Source organism: Vulpes lagopus, chromosome 13, assembly GCF_018345385.1.
Source record: "Vulpes lagopus strain Blue_001 chromosome 13, ASM1834538v1, whole genome shotgun sequence".
Lineage (NCBI taxonomy): Eukaryota > Metazoa > Chordata > Mammalia > Carnivora > Canidae > Vulpes > Vulpes lagopus.
Genome location: NC_054836.1, coordinates 55,743,371 through 55,764,612, shown reverse-complemented (window position 1 = coordinate 55,764,612; position 21,242 = coordinate 55,743,371). Strand labels below are relative to the sequence as shown.

The following is a 21,242-nucleotide window of genomic DNA, read 5'->3' as shown; positions in this document are numbered from 1 at the left end:
TGTCAAAATATTCTGCAGAGCCTGTACGGCTGCATGGGTTAGTTATGCTATTCTACGTCCAACGTTAAATAATACTCAGACTAGTCAGGCTGGTCACCAGGCTGTACCTGCCCATGGTGGCTGTCCACAAGTGCTGTCCAGCCCAGCCCATTGTGCAGGGCCTGCTCTGCACCAAAGCGATTTCACTGTACAAGTTTTAAGACAGATACGATGCTGCTGGGGCGGCTGGAGCTGCTGGACCGACACGCTAGCCAGCATACCCACATTGAAACCATTGTGTTTAAAAAAAAAAAAAATGAAGAAGAAAGAAAGAAATCTCTACCATTAGACTTATTTCTTCTTCTCTGCATCTGCAGGATGCCCATCTCCTCTACATCATCCACATCACGGCTGTCCCCATGCTTTTGTAAAAATATGGAGGAAGAGGATGTCATGACACCTTTTTCTCCCTTTAGGTAAAGACTGCAAACCTTTTTTTTTTTTTTTCTTTTCCCTTTGTAATCAGCACTGTCATCTCAGGTCCTCCCAGTTCCTGCCTGGGGCTTAAGGGCCGTTCTGGAAGCCACGGGCGACCAGCGACCAGCCACAGAGCCGAGGGCATCACTGGGCACGGTCTGCAGGGGCTGCCGGGCTCCCCGGCTCCCTCCCTCCCTCCCCCGAGGCCTGGTTTGGGCGCCCCGACCTCCCTGGCCCCGGAGGATGAACACACACACCCCGTTGAGGACGAGGCCCTTCCCGGGGTGGGGGGGCCCATCCCTTCGCCGTCGGAGCCCCCAGAACACCCGGGGCTGCTCGGGACCCGAGGCAAAGCGACCGGAGCCCGAGCCAGGGGAGCGTGACAGCAGCGCCCAGATTTCCAAGGAGCGAAGGAGGGGGTGCGCCTACTTACATGAAGACTCGGTGCCGAACATGGCTGGCTCCAGACGCTGCTTTTTTTAAAAAAAAAAAAAAAAAAAAAAAAGGGGGGGAATTAGAAGAAAGGAGGGGGGGGGGAGAGCAGGAGAGGGCAGAGGAGCAGGAGGGATCGAGCGGAGGGAGGGCGCGGGGGCGCGGGGCGCGGCGGGGCGGCCTGCTGGGGCCGCGGGCTGCGGGCTGCGGGGCCGCTCTCCCCGCTCCAGCCCCGGGAGCGGCCGCCGGGGCGCGGGGCGCGGGGCGCGGGGCGCGGGCGGGGCGGCGGCGGCGGCTGCAGTCCCGGCCCCGCGAGGCAGCCAGACAATAGCGGGGCTCGTGCAGGCGGCGCTGACGTCACAGGCTCTGCACCGCCCGGCCGCGCCGGGCCCGGGGGCTGGGGGGGGCGGGGGGCGGGGGGGGCTCAGGCTGCGGCGCTGCACACCCGGCCGCCCCCGGAGCGACCTCAAGGGCACGCACGCGCCCCCCCCCCCCCCACCCCGCAACGACCGACCGCAGCGCGCAGACCTCGGTTCTCGCCTTCGTGCAGCGAGTCAAACTTTTCCAGGGAATTAGGAATATGGGCAAGGAGAAAAATAAGCCGCCTTTGCAAAATAAGGACTGCGGAGCTCGTTTTTCTTTTTTTTCTTTGTTTTTTTCTGGCTGACAAATCAAGGGCTATATGCTCCATCGGAAGGTATGGGAAAATATGCACGGGGTTGCACACAACTGCCGGGTCAGGAATATGCCCTCACAGACCCATCTGTGAACAGCGAAAATAACAGCGTGAGTGCTTAGGGCACGGCTGGGCACTCGGGTGTCACCGATGACACACTATTATGTTGCAACGACTACTCCAATGTGGGAAACACAGCTCGAGGAACATATATGATCGGCATGTATTGCTCTCATCCCATTCTCTTTGCCTTATTTTCATTTTGCCTTGTGAGGAGCTCTAGGAACATACTATTGACATATATTTCTCTCATCCCATTCTCTTTGCCTTATTTTCATTTTGCCCTCTGAGAAGCTCCAGGAACATATGATCGACATATATTTCTCTCATCCCATAATCTTTTTGCCTTATTTTCATTTTGCCTTCTGAGAAGCTCCAGGAACATATTACCCACATATATTTCTCTCATCCCGTTCTTTTTGCCTTATCTTCGTTTTGCCTTGTGAGAACTCCTGTGCTTTTCCAGGGCAACCCAGTCATTTCGAAGCTGTGTGCACACACCTGTGTATACCAGTGTGTCAGTGGGTGTACAGGACCAACACCATTCTCTGTAATCTACTGCTGCAAAGAAATAGTTGAAAATATTGTTGTTTTGTCTCTTGATTCACTTGATAAATAAAACTCTTCCTGCATGATTGCCTTTACTCTCAGAAATCTATTTTTTTAATATTTTATTTATTTATGAGAGACAGACAGATAGAGAGAGAGGAACAGAGACACAGGCAGAGGGAGAAGCAGGCTCCATGCAGGGAGCCCGAGGTGGGACTCAATCCCAGGTCTCCAGGATCAGGCCTTGGGCCAAAGGTGGTGCTAAACCGCTGAGCCACCCAGGCTGCCCTCAGAAATCTACTTTTTTTTAAAGCTAGAAGCATGCAGACCTTCATTGAAGTATCTATCCAAGACGAGCAAAAAAAAAAAAAAAAAAGAAGAAAAAAGAAAAATTTTAATGTTTTAAAAACACTGAAATGCACAAAAAGTGTATATGTGTATATTCCCATAATACTACACTTTTAAAATCATATAAAATAAGTTTCCTCTCCATCCATTCATCCAAAGTATATACCCAATATTTTCTTACATTTACAAAGGCAGGTTTTTATATAGTATAGTTTTTAAACATTAAATTCTGATATGAATGCAGAACTGCAAATTACTATCTAAAAATATCATTAATAGCTTTTCTGTTCAGTATATGTAGATCCATCTCATTCTTTTAATGGTTGCATAATATTCCATTGTGTGGATATAGCACAATTTATTCAAGGTAATTTGACCTTTGCTTACCAAAGATGCTAACCCATTATGAAGAGAGCACAACAATGTTACATAAGATAAAGAACAAATAATATTTTGTGGTAGGAAAGAATTATTTACTGAATATTCACTAAGTGCCAGGTACTATTCTTGAAACTTTACATGTATTAACTTATTGAATCTTTATAAAAATCCTAAAAGGTAGATACCATTAGTATCCATAATTGATAGATGGTGAAATAATTTGCCAAGGTCACACAAGTACCAAATGTTAACCCTGGGATTCAAACCTAGGTCACCTGTTTCCAAAGAATATGCTCTTAACCACTCTTCCAAAATGCTTCTTGAAAATTAATAAATACTCAAAATCATACTTTAAGTATTCAACCAAAAGACAAGGAAAACAGAAATCAACTGAAAATGTGGAGAAAAATACTCTTAAAAGAGAAAGGTCACCAGAGAAAGCTAAAAATGACAGAAAGGACGATGCTGAAAAATGCAGGAATTAAAAAAGGCATCCCTCCCAAATTACTGGTCATGGAAACAACCAGTGGTGAGCATCAATAATGGTGTTGAGATGTAACTGTAGGGCAATACCCTTCAAAAGGGTCGAAACCAGAATATACCTTACATAAGATCTACTTTAAATTGCATTACGGATGTTGGACGTGAATGGCCACACAAGTGGTGGATGGATGTGGCCAACAGAAAGGCAAGAGGAAAAGTAGAATGAGAAAATGATCCTGGGTAAGAGATATTCTCCACCAGGGCCCATCATCTATATGTAATACCTGCTTTGCCAAGTCACTGATGTAGCTCCTTTCTTCAGCTCATACATGATGGTGTATATTTGCATATATAAAGGCACTTTTCTGAGGGCCTATATTTATTCCTTGGTGCGGACTTCTGAGAGTAAGTTAAAGGCTGCAATATTTCTCAGAAAGTCAACTTTTTTTAGAGATCTATAACAGGGTCAGTATGTTAAAAGCATTAGATATCTCACTTGCCAACAAAATTGGACACAAATGACAACCTCTGACTCCTGTTAAGATTTCTATAAGTTCTGGAGGCCTGCAGTATTTCTAAACACTTTTAGAAGGTTGGAATCCAGGGGTACCTGGGGGGCTCAGTGGTTGAGCATCCGCCTTTGGCTCAGGGTGTGACCCTGGGGTCCTGGGATCGAGTCCCACATCAGGCTCCCCATGGGGAGCCTGCTTCTCCCTCTGCCTGTGTCTCTGCCTCTCTGTGTGTCTATAATAAATAAATAAATAAATAAATAAATAAATAAATAAATAAAATACTTTTTAAGGAGAAGGAGGAGGAGGAGGTTAGAATCCATATCAGTAAAGACCCATCTTTGGCAAAATAGATTTCAAAAACTTATTTCACTCTGATTCTCTCCTCTAGGCAGCTGGTATGAGCTCAGAGAACGAAGACAAATTTTCATATGTTGCCTAAGGAAAATATAATGAAATAAAACTGATCTGATGTCTTCCATGTCCCTCCAAAAAAAAAAAAAATCACATAATGCATTCCAAAACCAAAGTGACCTTTGAATTATCAATTCTGTCTAATTACGCCCATCTGCCTGCAACCTTACCCTTCCATTAGTAAAGAAAGTACTGCTAATTTCAGGATTAAATTAGCAATGAAAGGAGAGATCAATATTCAAAATAAGGTAGTGTCCAAAATCATCATTATTAAATCAGAACACTGTTGATAAAGAGAGATAGTAGTGAAAATGTTAAACCCAAGTCAACAGTCACTTTTAGTGGAAATTTCATTCATAAATCCTTCAACAACCATTTCCTGGGAGCCCGCTGTCCCGCACTCTAGGGGTACAGCCAAGAACCAACCCCCTCCTCCGTGGAGCTTACAGTCTAGGAGGTGAGACAAACAAACACGGAATACGCCAGGGGTGGCACGTGCTAGAGAGAAAGATAAGAGGAACCTGGGGCAGAGGAGTGACAGAATGTGAGGGTTATTTCAGGTAAAACCGCTAGGTAATGCCACCCTTAAAAGATTTCAACAGGCACCTGAAAAAACTGAAAGAGGGAGAAGAGCATTCCAGGAAAAAAGAAATACATAAAACTATTCTTGAATCATCAAGAATCATTTTCGACTGGATGATAACCCCTTCAGTGCCGTGATGACGTCAGTAAGCACAAAGTGATTAAGCTTCATGAATAGTAACGACAGTAAAACAAATTCTCTTTGCAAATCTAAAAGAATTTACTTACTTTCTCATAAACTGAAAACATATGCGTTCTTCTTTTCACGGTTTACTAGAGTAAATATACCTATATTTGCAACTATGTAAATGTTTATAAAAAAATCTCCATAGAAGACAACATCCAAAATAGCTTCCCACCACATCAGACAACTAACTTAATTAATTTATCTATTAATGTGGTAAGAACTTAAACCACATATTCTCTCTAGAGTACACGCAATAACTAATCTTGAAAGTGTCGTAACTGGAATTTCCCTGGAGCCTCTGTTCACACTAAAGTTTCCTTAGTATTCCTTTTGATGTCTATTTAGCATGTGAAAGTGATGTGCCTTTTGGAACACCACCTATATGTTTGTAAAGTATTACCTAGAAACAACATAGAAGTGGCTTAGTGGCAATATATAAACTATAGAAAAATGAAAGAATCAATTATTGTGTTCTTTGGAAAACAGGTACGAATTTCTTTTTTTTTTTTTTTATTTATGATAGGGAGAGAGAGAGGCAGAGACACAGGCAGAGGGAGAAGCAGGCTCCATGCACCGGGAGCCTGATATGGGATTCGATCCCGGGTGTCCAGGATCGCGCCCTGGGCCAAAGGCAGGTGCCAAACCGCTGCGCCACCCAGGGATCCCCAGGTACGAATTTCTAATTGAAAACATACTCATAGTAAAAGCTCCCTGGTAAGATTTTAGAAATTTCAATTATTTGCATATGGCTATTAAGTGTGTTCCTTTGGCTTCTACAGAGTTACACACACACACAGTGAGCCTTCTAAAAGATGAGTCTATTGTCTATTTTATTCCGGAGCTGTGAAACAAAAATCCTGGTACACTAATCTTATGAAAAAAAAATCAAAATACACACAGTACTCTCTCTCTCTCTTTACACATATATATACACATATGTATATGTATATATAAATCCATATATGTATGTATGTATATATATTTATGTATATATATATATGGATTTATGGAAAAAACAGATTTGAGCAATTAATTACTTTAAAATGTTTTGTCTTCAAAAAATATTTACCACAGAAGTCCTTTACATAGCAAGCTCCAGAAAGTTACATTTTAAATTATTGATTTTACAAAAATTTCACAATTTGATACAATATTGTATCAATTTTGTACAAAATTGTATCAAAGATCCACACATACCTCAAAAGGGCTCATTTATAGAGAACGTAACTAGAGCTTAAATCTAAACACAGAGTGGGATTTTGTTATTATACTGGGTATGGAAGGTGGGTCTCTCCCCTGGTGGAAAAATCTTCCAAAAGCCTTTGCTCTTTCATTTAAAAGGAACCTATTAGAAAACAGTGTCATCATTTTCCAAAAGTTCAAATTTAAGGTAATATAATTTTGAATTGAGGTAATTAATTTTGGCAAAGACTCATGTCCTTTCCTCCTTAGCATCACCTCCTCAATCTACCCTCATCCCATCTGAGTCAAGGGAATCCCCCACCTTCTCACCAAGCAACCAGCACCCAAGGTTAGCCTGACTTTAACATTTTATTTCCAAACCTGCACTAATTTACCATTCAGAAACTAGAACTTGGGAAACACAGTTATGCAGATTAAAAAAGAAAGAGGCTAGTTATCCATCCAAAAATTCTAGACACATTAATATTCAGAAAATTTGGGATAAAAACTGAAATTCCCCAACTCACCTCATTATGTCAACTCCATCTAAAAGACTGAGCCACACACATGCACAAAACAACTATCACAATGCCAAAAATGTTTTACAGAAACCAGAAGCTCTGTGTAGACTGTGTGTATATTTTATTCTCTGTGTGGCATAATGTGAACTCAGATGTTTGTACTCTAAACCTTCTGGCCCAGAGGGGAGACATGAGAATTAATTACAGATTGCATCTTACTGAAGTCTGTTTGAGTATGACCCAAACTGAAATAGAGAAAACCAGGGTATATCTGACAAATTCCCCTAAGTGCTTATCTTAAATATCAAAATTTGTATATAACAAATTCATACATGATATTTTAAAATATACAAACACAATCAACATAATTTTTAAATATAAATGCAAAGTATTTTATTTTAAATAATTCTATGTGGCTGGACAATATTTTAAATTTAATTTTACCTGTATAATCCATAACGAAGCAATAGGCAGGGAATCGGGTATTTTCCAAAGTACAGCTCTATCAGGCACAAAATGAAACAGCTCCCTGGACAGGCAAACTGCTCTGGGGAAAGCCTCCTGCCATGTGACATTAAGCACACACACACTTCTGCTTATCTCGAACTCAAGCCACAACTGACGTGGCTCTGCTCTCCTATGCCTGTTCTTTTAAAGTCATCCTAGAAACGTCTCTCTTAGAAAAGAACCGTTATTTCTTCCCATTTCATTTCTGTATTATTAGTTTTAAAACTAGGAGAAAAAATTCTCTTCTTCCTCTAAGTGAAAAGAACACAAGATTATCTATACTTCATCCTACTACTCAATAGTACAAACCCATAATTGTCCAATTTTTTAAGAAGAATATAATTTTGTCATTATGCCCATTCATTTGATTGTATGCACATTTGATCCATTTGAAACACATTTGATCTTAAGAGATCTAATAAACGTGATGAAAGAACAATTCTTTAAGGCAGATCTAAAACCTTCAACTCATTTGTGTGAGTCCTAAAACAGACGTCAGATGGAAAGGACATATGGTCATTCCTGAGACAGACTCTATCTGATGTAATCTTAAATGTCACATTGCCACATACCATCTTTTCCTTCATTGCCAATTGTTTTGATCTTGAGTGTATCCCTGGCTGAAACTTTAAATAAATTTTAACAGTGGCTACTTCATCTTGATGGAATTCTTTACTCTGCCCAGAGACAAGATATAAGTAAATAAACTTTTAAAAATTTTATCAGCTTTTTTTATTTTTGAGCAACTTGGATGGTTGGACAATTTCCAATTTGGAGATATATTAAGCCCCACATTGCAGCTACTTTCAGAAAGATAAGGTATTGGTAGTTTAGAGTGTTTTTCTTTTTTTTTTTAATTTTGCTACTTGGAATAAGTTTCTCCATAAGATAATTATAAGGTTTGCAATACTATAAGATATAATTTCTAATTTTCTACTCAATATCAAAAGTATGTATCCTACAGGACTCTAAAAATTCTGAGCTCAATATCATTATTGAAAAGGACTCCCCAATAATTTTATAAAATAAATGAGAAAGTATCATTTCACATAGCCATCTAGTCAATGCTTCATTACCATAAGCAGATCCCATTACACCACCTTTCTGCTAACAGTCAAAAGCTGTTAATTCTCATCAACCTCACCTGCCACTGCTGCTAAGCAGCCCTGACTTACTTCTCAGGCCTTAATTCTCTTTATCTTAATCTAGAGTACAGATTAGAAAGCTTTCCATGAGCTATAAAAAGTTGATATAGTTTCTTCCTGGTAATGAAGATGTGCAAATGAGTAAAACAGTAATGCCGTATTGTTTTAAAATGGTAAACTCAAAATGCCTAATAAAAAAATGCCTTAATTTCCACAAAACTTACAAGTGTGTGGAAACACTGATAGCCATTATCAGATGTCACAAGAAATGACATTTTGTGCCTTCCACAATTCAGTTCTGTTAGCATGGCTTTTTAAAGTTTTTATCTAACTATTTGAGTAGCATTATTTTAAGAGCAATTGTTTCATTTTTATCCTACTTTATAATTCCTGTTTAAATCACAGATATTTTAAGGAAATGCAGTTCGTTGACAAAATGAGAACGTAATGAAAAATCCAAATCAGAAGGTACAAGACAGATGAATAGATGGGCCAATAGCTATAAAACCTACAATCTACAGTCTAAACCCAAAAAGACAAGAAACAACAAGTGTTGAGGATATGGAGAGAAAGGAATGGGAATGTAAATTAGTACAGCCACTGTGGAGAAGAGTATGGAAGTTCCTCAAAAAATTAAAAATAGAAATACCATATGATCCAATAATTACACCTACTGGGTATTTACCAAAAGAAAACAAAAACACTAACTGGAAAAGATATGTGCACCCCTATGTTTATGGCAGCATTATTTACAATAGCCATGATACGGAAGCCACCTAAGAAGGGATGAAAAAGATGTGGAATGGATGTTACACACGCACCCACGCACGCACAAATATACACAATGGACTATTATGAAGCCTTAAAAAAGGTAAGTCATGCCACTTACAATATGGGTGGACTTAAAGGGTATTAAACTAAGTAAAATAAGTCATGACAAATACCGTATGATTTCACTTGTATGTGGAATAAAAAAAAAAAACCAAAACGAATACATTTAAAAAACAAAAAGCAGAATCAGACCTATAAACACAGAGAACCGACTGAGGGTTGCAGGGGCAAGGTGGAGGGAGGTGGGCCGAAGGGGTCAGGGGTATGGGAGGGGCATCCAGTTACGGAATGATAAGTCCTGGGAAGAGGAGGCGGAAGGCAGGTGGGCAGGACCGTCACAGCGCCGCACAGCGACAGCCGCAGCTGCAGAGAAGGCCAAGCTATGCCAACCGCCCAAACCCTTGTAACATCATAATCAACTACAGTCCAATTAAAAACGTTTTAAAAGCCTACAGTCTGCAGTTAACTGACCTGCCGCACCCCAAAAAGCCAGCAGAGTGGTTAAAAGCCAGGCTTTGAGTCAGAGGGAGGGTTCAAGTCACACCTTAGCCACTTATTAGCTGCGTAATCTCAGGCAAGTGTTTAAATCCCTCTGAGCCTCTGTTGGCTCATAAATTCACAAAGGGCCTACGTCATGCCTTGATTTATGTAAATAAAGAGCTAATGTGTCAGTAGTACTTAATGTGTGCCAGGCATTGTCTTGCCTCACGTACTAACTTCTTTAACCCTCGGGACAACCCCGTAGGTAAGGTAAGGTAAGGTAAGGTAAGGTAAGGTAAGGTAAGGTAAGGTAAGGTAAGGTAAGGTATCTATCGGCTTCCTTTCGTAGATAGGGAACTGGGCCACGGAAGGTAAATCACTCTCACTCACTCACTTAACTAAGGTCACCCACGGAACAGAGCAGAGGCAGGATTCCCCCGAAGCAGCCCAGCTCCGAGTCCGAGTCCGAGGTGACTGCCCCTGGAGAGTCGGCGATCGACAGATGGAAGCGAAACAAGAAAAAACTTCCCCAAAACTAAGATCATTCTTTCCGATAAAACCAATCCTGCCGTTTCCCAAATATTTTAGTTCAGAGTCCACAAAAATTCTTTTATAGTATATGTTCAATTTCCACATATAGAAAAATTAAACAGAGAAAGGGAATGAAGGAGGTCGTGTTCAAAGGCTCCGAGCCATTGTGACAGCTTAAAGTGAGAGCCGCATTACCCACCCGTGAAGCACAAACAAGCACTCAAGTGCAGAGAGCTGTAACCATAAAAGGACCAGAACTGCTCCCCGTACTCCCAGCAACCACCAAGTTCATCCCTCTCTACTTTTCGGTTCTCCAAATGTCACAGTATCTACTACTTTCCAGGCCTGGGCTGGAGCAAGTTCCTCCGACGCTTCACGGGGCACTCAGGAGGGCCTTCCACTACTTCCCCTCACCTTCCTCCCCAAGACACTCCTCTGGTCCCATTCCACTCTCAGCAGAGGAGACTCACTGGTGCTTCGACATGCAGCCCCCCCCACGCACACCGTCCCGGCAACAATTACATCTTAGTCCTCGCCAACAAGCAGCACCAAGTCGTCGAGTTGTTCTAGCCTGTGGCCCGGGGAGGGACCACTGTCCGAAGTGCAACTTAGGACTCGGCAGCAGTCTGCCTGCCTCACACCAGTTGGAGCTGGACGAGAAGTCAAGTGACTCCCCACAGGTAACTGCTCCCCCTCGTCTCGTCCCTCCCATCCCCTCTTCCATCCTGCTGGAGCTCAGCCCCACCTCCCGGATGGGCACCCAGGGAGCAGGGTGCACCGTCCAAACCCAGCTCACTTACGTTGAATGGCCGATGCGCTGAGGGAGCCTCCACTGTTTACGGGTACACTGCTTCGCCCTGGACAGGCCCCCAGTAACTCAGCCTAGAGTGAGGAGACAAATGCAAACACCCACAAAACACAAACAGAAATAACTGTTGGGAGACCCTGCCTGCTGGTTCATGGTAAAAATCACAGCTCTTAAAACAACAAGCCCTGAGTGCCAGCAAGAAACTTCTGGGGACACCTGGGTGGCTCAGTCGGTTAAGCATCTGCCTGAGGCTCAGTTCACAGTCTCCCCGCTCAGCGCAGAGTCCGCTTCTCCTTCTCCCTCTGATCCTTTCCCCTACTTGTGCTCTCAGTTGCTCTGTTTCTCTCAATGAATAAATTTTTTAAATCTTAAAAAAAAAGGCAGGGGTGGAGACTTCTCCTTCCAAGACATGATTGAGATGGCCTGGACAGGGAGTGCCAAGTTTTCTGTAGATGACAACTCAGGGTCCCTCCTCTCTCTCCCTTTCATGGCTTTCCTACCTGGAGCAGTTCCCTTCACTATGTGAGTCCATAGCCCTTCACCTCTCCAGGAAAGGAGAAAGAGCATGACTCCACCTCACTTTTCTCTCTTAAACCTGAAAAACATAACCTTACCATAATATTTACATCATATTTCCAACCCATTCAATAACTCACTTAATTGAACATTTGAAAACCCCAGAGGTAGATTATAAATGCTCACCCTGTTTTTCCACATTGCAGAAATGATAGCATGGGGTTTTCCCTCTGGTCTCTATTCTCACCCTCCTCACCAACAACTCAAGAGTTGAGTCAAAATGCCTGAGCTTTATGCCTCATCCCAACTTCCCCTTAGTCTAAATCAGAACAAACTTCACCTAACATGCTGCTTTCCCAGGCTTCTCACCACCCACTCCAGCCTACATCTGCTTCAGCATCTCCTTTTAACTTTCTGGCCTTCCTCATTGGCTTTCTTGTCAAGCCCCAAGACTACCTCACGGCCTATCTCACAATGTGAGAAGGCTCCAACGTGAAAAGGAGTCTCCAAATGAAGAAGATTCTAATAGGTGGAACCAACTCCTCCGGTGAGTAAGCTGCCCCCATACCTCAAAACTTTTAAGGAAACTAAGACAGGGGACCATCAAGGACCAAGCACGGAACAGAAGAGCCCTATGAAATAAGAAGGGAACTCAACTGCTCAACTCAGTACCATGACCCAGACCAGTGCCATACAATCTCTAAGACAAGGTTAGAATCATCGGCAAGCACAAAAGCAGAATTATTACTAAAAGCATAGTGAAACCTGATTGAAGATCCACTTTACCAAGCTCCAAACCTTCAGATAGGCACTCTTTCTGGATAGATAATACCTGTTTGTCACGCTTTAAAAGAACAGTGGCAATGCTCGCATGATACAAAACTCTCAGAGGACGCAAAATTCAAACCTTTCTTATGTGAGCCCCAAGAGAACTGACATCAAGCAACCACAGCTGGGAAGAGGGGAAGAAGCAACTTTTATAAGAGATAATAGTCTCCTAACCATTGATGTTTTTACTCTATCAAAAGATGACTGATAAAAAGAGACTTTGGCTTAAATGTTTAAGGCTAACCAATAAAAAGGAATATACATCAATTAATCTTGGTGTAAAATTGTCATAAGAAACATAACTGAAGTTATTAAAACGCCTGAGAACAACATGAAAGATTAAGATTTTTCCTCCCTCGATATGGATCCAACAATAAATGTTCATGTTGCACTTCAAAAGTGAAGGCCATTGTATATTCATTTGAATCATAGGTCTAACGTAAAGATCACAATGAAAATCCATGTTTTTAGAACAGAGAAGTATTAAGCCAGACATATCCCTCTAGAAAATTTCCTTAGGCAAACCACAGGCCTTCCCGTGTGATGTTGGTCTGTTCGTCCGGCTGGCAAAAGGTACTGGTGGAAAATAAGCAAAGAAAGTCATGAAAATCAGTCATGAATGGACTATTGCAGCTTGTCTCAAAGGAAAAAGAAAAACCACAGAACGAAACAGTGGAGAAATTCTTCAAGAAATATGGTAGTATTCAGCTCAAGTTTTTGGTAAGCAAAGAGAGTCACGAATTATCCATGGTACCGGTACTCCAAAACATAAATCCTTCTTGATGTTTTATAACAAGGGTCAGCACACTCTTTCTATAAAAGACCAAACAGTAAATATTTTAGATTTTGTGGGACCTTCTGGTCTCGGTCACAACTCCTCACCTCTGTCACTTGATTGCAAAAGTAACCGTAAACAACACATAAGTGAATGGGGACAGCGGTGTTCCAATAAAACTTTATTTATAGACTGTGAAACGGGATTTCTTAACTCTTAATATATCATGTTTTTCTACTTTTGCATTTTTTTCGATTGTTTAAAAATATTTTCTAGTATAAACACTTGTTACCTTGCAAGCCATGCAAAAACACGTGGCCCTCAGATTACAGTTTGCCAACCCCTGTTCTATCGATAATCTTTATACTATAGTTGACCTGACCTTTCTTTCTCTGAAAGAGTTCTGATCTTCCATTAGGTCTCTGCCATAACAAGTCTCACAAAGGTAATGGATTCCATCAACAACTGCTTGATGGATCAGGGCTGGGAATTCAAGGAAAGTTTCACCCTAATCCTCTTCACTTCTAATGGCACCATGAGTATTGATAGCCCGTACTACCTTGTTCAATCCCTATTATTAGAATTAGTGCCAAATGCTAAACCAACTTGTGAGACATCAACTACTTTCAAAGGCAACAAAAACATTTCCAACCCACATACATCTCTAGCCCGCAAAAATTCTATTAAAAAAAAAAAAAAATGGAAACCATTGGTAAAGATTTCCAAATCTCCTCAATTATTCTCTAAGCAAGGAAACTTTATGTGAAGTATGCCCGTAGTATAAAATACAAGGAACAGCCAGCTAGTGTGGTAGGAGAAAATCTGGCGCTGTTCACCAACAAGAGCTGAAAGAGAATTCTTGAGAAACAAGACACTTGGATTTCAACCCTAACTGGACAGTTTAACTGCTTTGGTTGGCCTTTCCTCAACTTCACTTATGAAGTTAAGAATTAGTTTCAGATTATTTCTGTGGTCTTTTCTAGCTCTATAATGCTTATAATGGGTATACGAATCATATCTGACCTAACCCACTGAGAATTTCAGCATTTTTTTTTTTTTACTTTTCATTATCCTTCACATAAGAGGCAGATAATTTCCTCCCTGCTCTTTTGTCTCCAGCTTTTTGAAAGGCCACTGAACATGTATTTCTGATCAGGACAACTGCAGCCGTCTCAGAAATAATCCAGTCTTAACACAGATGGGAGTGAATCAAGAGAAAATACAATACAGTATAACACTTGGAAGATCTTTCTAGAGACAGACATGTGTGCCTTCTGCAACCATAAAATCAAGCTGTGCAGCTTTCCACAAACAAACGCATACAATCAGGTCCTTTAGCACCACAGAAGTTTGTCTTCAAAATTGCTTCATTTTCCCCAAATAATCACATCTTTGGTCTACAGGAACCACTGCAGTCTGAGTCCAGAATCAAGCGGACTTGGAATAGGCTCTGACACTGCTACTTAGAAACTGGAAGTCATTCCTCTCTAAGCCTCCCGTTCCCCTTCTGCAGAACAGGAGTGCTGTTACTTGGTAGCTGTGGAAAGGATATATACGTAATGGTGTATAAATACGGATGCCTTTGGGAAGACAGCTGCAATGCTGCGAGGTTTGAAAAAATAATGTACATGGCAGAAGGAATAATAGAGCAGTTTGGAGTTTCTTGGAAAAGTACAAAGTGGAAAAAAGGGAGGAAATCCTGACATGTGCTCCAATGGATGATCCTAGAGGATATGATGCTAAGTGAAATAACCCAGTCCACAGAACGACAAGTGTCGTATGATTCCACTGTTATGAGGAACCTAGAGTAGTAAAAGGGTAGTTGCAAGAGGCCAGGGAGTGGCAAAGGAGAATCGTTTCATCGCTCTAGTACTTCAGCAAGACAAGAGGGTTCCAAAGGTTGGCAGCATGACTAGCTGCTGAAGTGTACAACTGGTGAAGTGGGAGGTGCCTGGGTGGCTCAGTCAGTTAAGCATCCAACTCTTCATTTAGCTCAGGTCATGATCTCAGGGTCCTGAGATCGAGCCCCGTCTCTGGCTCTGGGCTAGGCTTGGAACCTGCTTAAGATGCTCTCTCCCTCTTTCCCACTGCCCCTCTCCCACTAAGAAAAATGAAAATAAAAGATTCATTAAAAAAAAAAAAACTGGCTAAGTGGCAAATTGTATGTTATGTATATTTTTCTACAATTTAAAAATTCTGAATAAACTTTTCAAATAAAAAACATTGGGCAGCCCAGGTGGCTCAGCAGTTTAGCGCTACCTTCAGCCCAGGGCGTGATCCTGGAGTTCCGGGATCGAGTCCCACGTCGGGCTCCCTGCATGGAGCCTGCTTCTCCCTCTGCCTGTGTCTCTGCCTCTCTCTCTCTCTGTGTCTCTCACAAATAAATAAAATCTTAAAAAAAAAAAAACACTTTTAAAAACCATACATACAGTGGCTATTTCTGGCAGTAGAATTACCGATAGTGTTCACTTTCTACCTAGTGTTTTGTCACTACTGTGAAAGCAGAATGAGCTCTGTATGAAAAATATTCACGCCACACACAAAAAAAAGGCATCTCGTGTTACATGTGAAGTCCAAAAAGCCAAAAGCTGTGAAATCTACCAGCTAAGAATCAGTCTTAAAATACATTAAGATAAAATACTGTAACCAGGAACTATACAGATAATTAGAGTCAGAACAACTGGACAAAAGAATGATGAAGATTGGTAAGAAAGAAGTGGATTTGTTTCTAAATTTGTAGAGAAATACTAACTTTAAATGACATTTATATAATGTTCACTTAAATATTAATTGAGTAAAAAAGCATTGTAAAAAATAAATAAAAATTTCATTAATTCTAGTGCCTAGCAATGTTTGTTGAGTGAATAAATTGACACACTTCAGCAAAAAGCAATGCCCTGAATTTCAGAAAATGTACAAACTACTCAGAATAGATTATTATATTACATTGCTACCAACTGATGACAGCACCCCTGAAACACAAGGACAATAACTAGGAAAGGAAAGAGACTTTTCTTCTTTGAAAGCTTTATTATTTCCAATAAAATATGGCCCATGTCCTTTAAAAAAAGCACACTGACTCTACTATAAACCAACTATGTTAAAGGTATGAGATGGTAAAATTGCTGGAATTAAAGCAAGATCCATGTTTTTATCCTGCTTTGGGCAACACTGTGCTTCAGTTTTCTCAGACATGAAATATGTGAACCTCTCAGTAACCTATTACCCATATTTCATGTCTGAGAACACCTTATAAATGGTAAAATGTCAGGAATTAGTATTATTTATTATTAAATTACTCTTATTGACTCTTATTACCCTATTGATTTTTTTGCTTAAATAACAAAATATCTGCAACACTTCTATTTACGATCTATATATCTTTAACAAACAAAATACATCAGCTTTTGAATACATTAAATGCCAAATTAAAGATAAAAGTATAATAAATATCTGTCCTTTGAGTCATTCTTATATGGTACTTCATCTTCTCAATCCAAATCAGACTTTTTCCCATGACTTTTTTTTTTTTTTAAGCAGAAACATGCCCTACATACTTCTCATGAGCATAATTTATTTTTAAAATTATGTCTGGGAATTCAGCGTACTGTATCTTAAAACAGTGATCCAAGTTAGTCATTGTTTCCACCGTCTACCAGCACTTGGGCAGGAAGTGTGATATGCAAAGAAGGAACTACATCTCATGAGGTCTTATCAGTAATATACTTTAGCATTTCCTAAAAATCTGATACACATATCTAATCATGAAGACTGGAAATATTTGTATATTAATGGTAATGACCAATGTAAAGACAGAAGAAAAACAGGGACCATTTATGACTCATTATCACAAGAGATCACTAAAGGTAAAGTGAGTTGAAATTGGGGCTAGCTAGACTTAGGATCTATAGCTTTTAGATTTTCCTGCTCTGTACAAATGTTAAAATAATATCAGATTTTATATTTATATAATATGAATTACTAACCTCAAAAGCTTGTCCTCAAATCTTAAATAATGATCCAATAAAATGGAGAAAGTTTAAGTAATTTTGTCAATATTACAATATATTAACAAATACATTCCACTTCAGTGAAATTAGACTCAAAGGACTTATGTCTTACTATTTCACTGAGAATGTAAAAGACTAGGAATGTGTTTAAGGAAAAAAAAAAAAAACATACACTGAGGACAGATGATATGACAAGGAACAAAATACAGAGGCCAGTCAACTTCCAGGCATTATACAGTAGCAATATACTTAAACATAGCCATGTTACAAAAATATCTCAGGAAATCAAAAGATAAAACATGAGAGGTTCCCATACACTACTTACCTAAAATACTCCAAATTACACTTGAGTCAAGTCTTTATAGAAAAACAGATTAAAGTATTGTAAATGTTTTCTTTTACCCAAAATAGCCCATGAAAGATAAATCATCTTTTAAATTGTTTACTGTAACTTATGTATTTTCTTAAATTGGGTACTATTTTTAAGTTATCATAAAGCACTTAGCTCTAAAACATATCAATGTTAACTATAAAGGCTCACAGACACTTCTTAACATTTGACATGAAGTGTAAGTACACTAAGTGTAAAAAAAACTAAAAAAGCAAAACGTTTTATTTCTATAATCAAAAGTCTATTTTCAGGGACTCATCAACTAGAATCAATGCCTATTCAGAGACGAATTTCTTGACAGTGAATAGATTCTTTACAGCATTTGGAGGATAGCTCAATGTTAGTGTCTACATTTTTTCTCCCCAAGCATAGAACAAGAAGTTGGTTGCACAAGGCCCCTAGATCCACTCAAAGAATTCGGGGAAAAGTATGTGGGAGGCAGAGAGGATTGCCTAAAGATTGAGCCATTCTTTTTGGTAGTTCCTCTCAGTACTAGAGTGTAAAACGTCCTTGTACGAATTGACAAAAAATATAACTGTGGAAATTATATAATACTATTCTAAGAATACTTGTTTTTTACATTTTCAACAAAAGAAACGTTTTCAAAGAAATAGACAAGAACTAACATTGCATTCTTTAGTATGTGTTAAAGACACTAGAACACTATGACAGAAACCTTCATGTATTACATTATCATAATCATTTTCTCCATCTTTGCCATGAAATCTTGATAGACTCTATGTTAAAAGGCAGAAAAAAGAATCAATCAAGAACTCTAAATTATTAAAATGCCTATTTTCCCAGAGTTAAAAAAATTTCTAAAGGCTGTTCATTTCTTTTCAATGTACGCAACATATTTATTTCTGAGTTAAGAGATTCAACAAGCTATTTCATTGTGTCTCTCCAGACACCACGGGCAACATGATGAGGTAGTAAAATTATGAGCCAAATGTTTAACACAAAAATAAGATCAAAGAACTCTTTAGCTATCTCCCTAGTCCTCTAATTATCATCGTCCAGGAAATCATTTTCAGGACATTGAGTTTTTTCCTCAATTAAATAATTTTACTGCTATATATCCAAAAGACAATCATTTTCCATCTGGATCAATATTCTGTCAAAAATACAGTATCCCTACTATTTAATGTTCATCCATATAAATGTAAAGAAAGAGAAAGAGTGAAGGAAGGAATAAAGGAAGGACCTAAATAGAATTTATAATGAGGTATCACAAAAGTCAGTCTTCTTACCTTAAAAAGTAGACAATAAATAATGGCCATATTGTAAGAGACCCTGACCCCAGAGTTGCAGACAAAGGAAAATGAGGGATCTCTAGACAGACGGCAGTCACCCTGCAAAGTCACCCCCCATGTGACATGAATCAAATAAGTAGCATTTATGACCTACAGACAATCCATTTAGAACTCCTTCCTAGGAAATATTAAAAAATAAGATAAAAAATAATTTTTAAAAAAGCTCTGCAGTACACAATGGGGGACAATCACATTCTAAAACACTAATTCAGTAAATGCATCTGATATTGTAGAAAAAATAATATATTTTGCATAATGTTTTCATTCAGTGGTTCATAATGAGGCCATTCTGCCTTTAACCCACATGTGCATGCACATGCACACACGTGCACACACATGCATGCACACACACAGCCACACACACACACACACACACACACACACACACACAGCGACCCTAGGGAGCCAGTAGAGATTCTATATACCTGATCCATCTGAAATAGGTTGCATTAAAAACATATCGTGCTATCAACTGAAAGTAACTAACACAGCTTATAAACATAACCAATTAATGTATAAAAACAATAATGTATTAGAAACTTGAAGTCCTCCCCCTAAAACAGATATTCTTACTTGAGTCTTTCCCACTTACTTATCTAAAATTACTTAGATAAACTTCGATGTTTAAGAAAGTGTGTTCACCAAAAAAAAAAGAAAAAAGAAAGTGTGTTCATATAACATCTTTCCAGATTTCCAGGTATTATATTTTGTCTTTGGGCAAAATAGAAACATCAGATTATATTTACTAGAATAATATAAGGGCTATGACTATAGCATTGAGGGGAAAAATAGGGAAGATTGGTCATCTTTTTCTTTTTTAATATACTCCCTATACTGGCATTAATGCAAATATCAATCTATCACCCATGATTACAAAAAATAAAGTATAATAACACTAGAATGTATCAGAAATGGTCTCCAGTTAGTCTGACAGTTACGCAAGAAGTGCTTTCTCCCAAGCCTGGCCCGGAAGCAATCATGTAGGCTCTGTCAACAACCCGCACGGATTGCTTCTGAAAGCACCATAACTTCATCTCTGACATTTTATCACCTTTACTAACTACTAGTCCTTTCTGTAACTCACGCAGACATAAAATCTTCTGTTTCCAGCTCATTTACCAAGTGCAAGTTTCCTTTCCATGAAAACAGATCTGTGCTCCAGGGACCATAATAGAAAACAGCAGTAAAACCATTCACCTGCACTGAGCTTGGGGGGACAGTATCCCTACTATTTTACGTAGGGATAAATTTTTCTGCTATATATCCAAAAGGCAATCATTTTCCATCTGGATCATTATTCTGTCAAAAATACAGCATCTTCTTTTCTATGTTGTTCTTTCAGAAAGAAAGTGGCCTTTAAACTTTGGAAATATATTCTACAAACACATGCATTCCTCTACATAATACAAGTAGTTTATAGATACCTATTTAGTTAGTAGATACCTAAATAAATGCTTCTAAAAACCCCATACATAATTGTAAGACTAATTTGTCTTAAAGCAGAAAGAGGTGACTACTGGGTGGGCGAGGTTCAGCTGGCCACAACCGGATCTCCTGTTCTTTCCATCCCTGCAGCACCGCATTCTCCAGGCATCCCCACGGATTTCTACGCAGGCTAGATAAGGCGGCGGTTTCACTGCTTCTGCTCTAAATAAACATCAAATAGCTTCTTCAGCAGTCTCCAAAATCAATACTCAAATGTTCTTCGAATCAGCTGGTGCTAAAAAGGAATCCTAGGCTCACAACACCATAGGCTACAGAACAGAAAAACCTTACAGCCAGAGCTTTGGAGAGTGAGTTCCAGATGTCGGTGTTTCAAAAGAGATAAGCCTGTGGTTGCTAGGATCCCTCAGTTTAGTACAAGTCTTACCATCAAAGAGACCAACAGTATTTCGCAGTAAAGGTGCTGTGGGTATTTTCAGCAGGATAATGATGCACTTAGCATTCCTGGCCTCCAGGCATTAAAGGCCAGTAGCACTGCCCGTCCCTGCGACCACACAAAGCCCACACCCACATTTCCACGTGGCCCCCGCTGGGACAGCAGCGACCCTCGCAACCTCAACAACACATTTCCCCACTAGCTTAAATGAGTCACGCAAAGCTCTGAAGGAGCTTTTCCCAATAGCTCGATTATTCTTGACGGGCGACTGAAGTGACTGGAGATGAAATGGAGATGAGGCAGGAAACCGGACTAACCCCTAAAGGAACGTGCTGCTTAACAATGTCACAGAGGTCACCTTGCTTTTTTGGTCCACTTGTTTCCCTCAAAAAAAAAAAAAAAAATGCTAGTTACCTCTAAGCCTGTGCGGTCCAATCTGGTAGCCGCT

General features: G+C 39.9%; 1 protein-coding gene across 8 annotated transcripts in view; it reads right to left on the bottom strand.

Annotated features, from left to right (window-relative positions):
* ST7 (suppression of tumorigenicity 7) overlaps positions 1 to 21,242 on the bottom strand; it is a 240,027-nt gene that overhangs the window by 185,392 nt on the left and 33,393 nt on the right. The window contains exon 2 of one of the 8 annotated variants that reach the window (XM_041727677.1): positions 890 to 926. The exons of 5 other annotated variants lie outside the window; for them this stretch is intronic. In XM_041727677.1, coding sequence (XP_041583611.1) covers positions 890 to 911 — 22 coding nt within the window. In that variant the 5' untranslated portion in view covers positions 912 to 926. Of the gene's footprint in view, positions 1 to 889; positions 930 to 7,224; positions 7,290 to 21,242 lie in introns of those variants that run through there. 2 more of the 8 variants (XM_041727678.1, XM_041727680.1) reach the window with 2 other exon arrangements.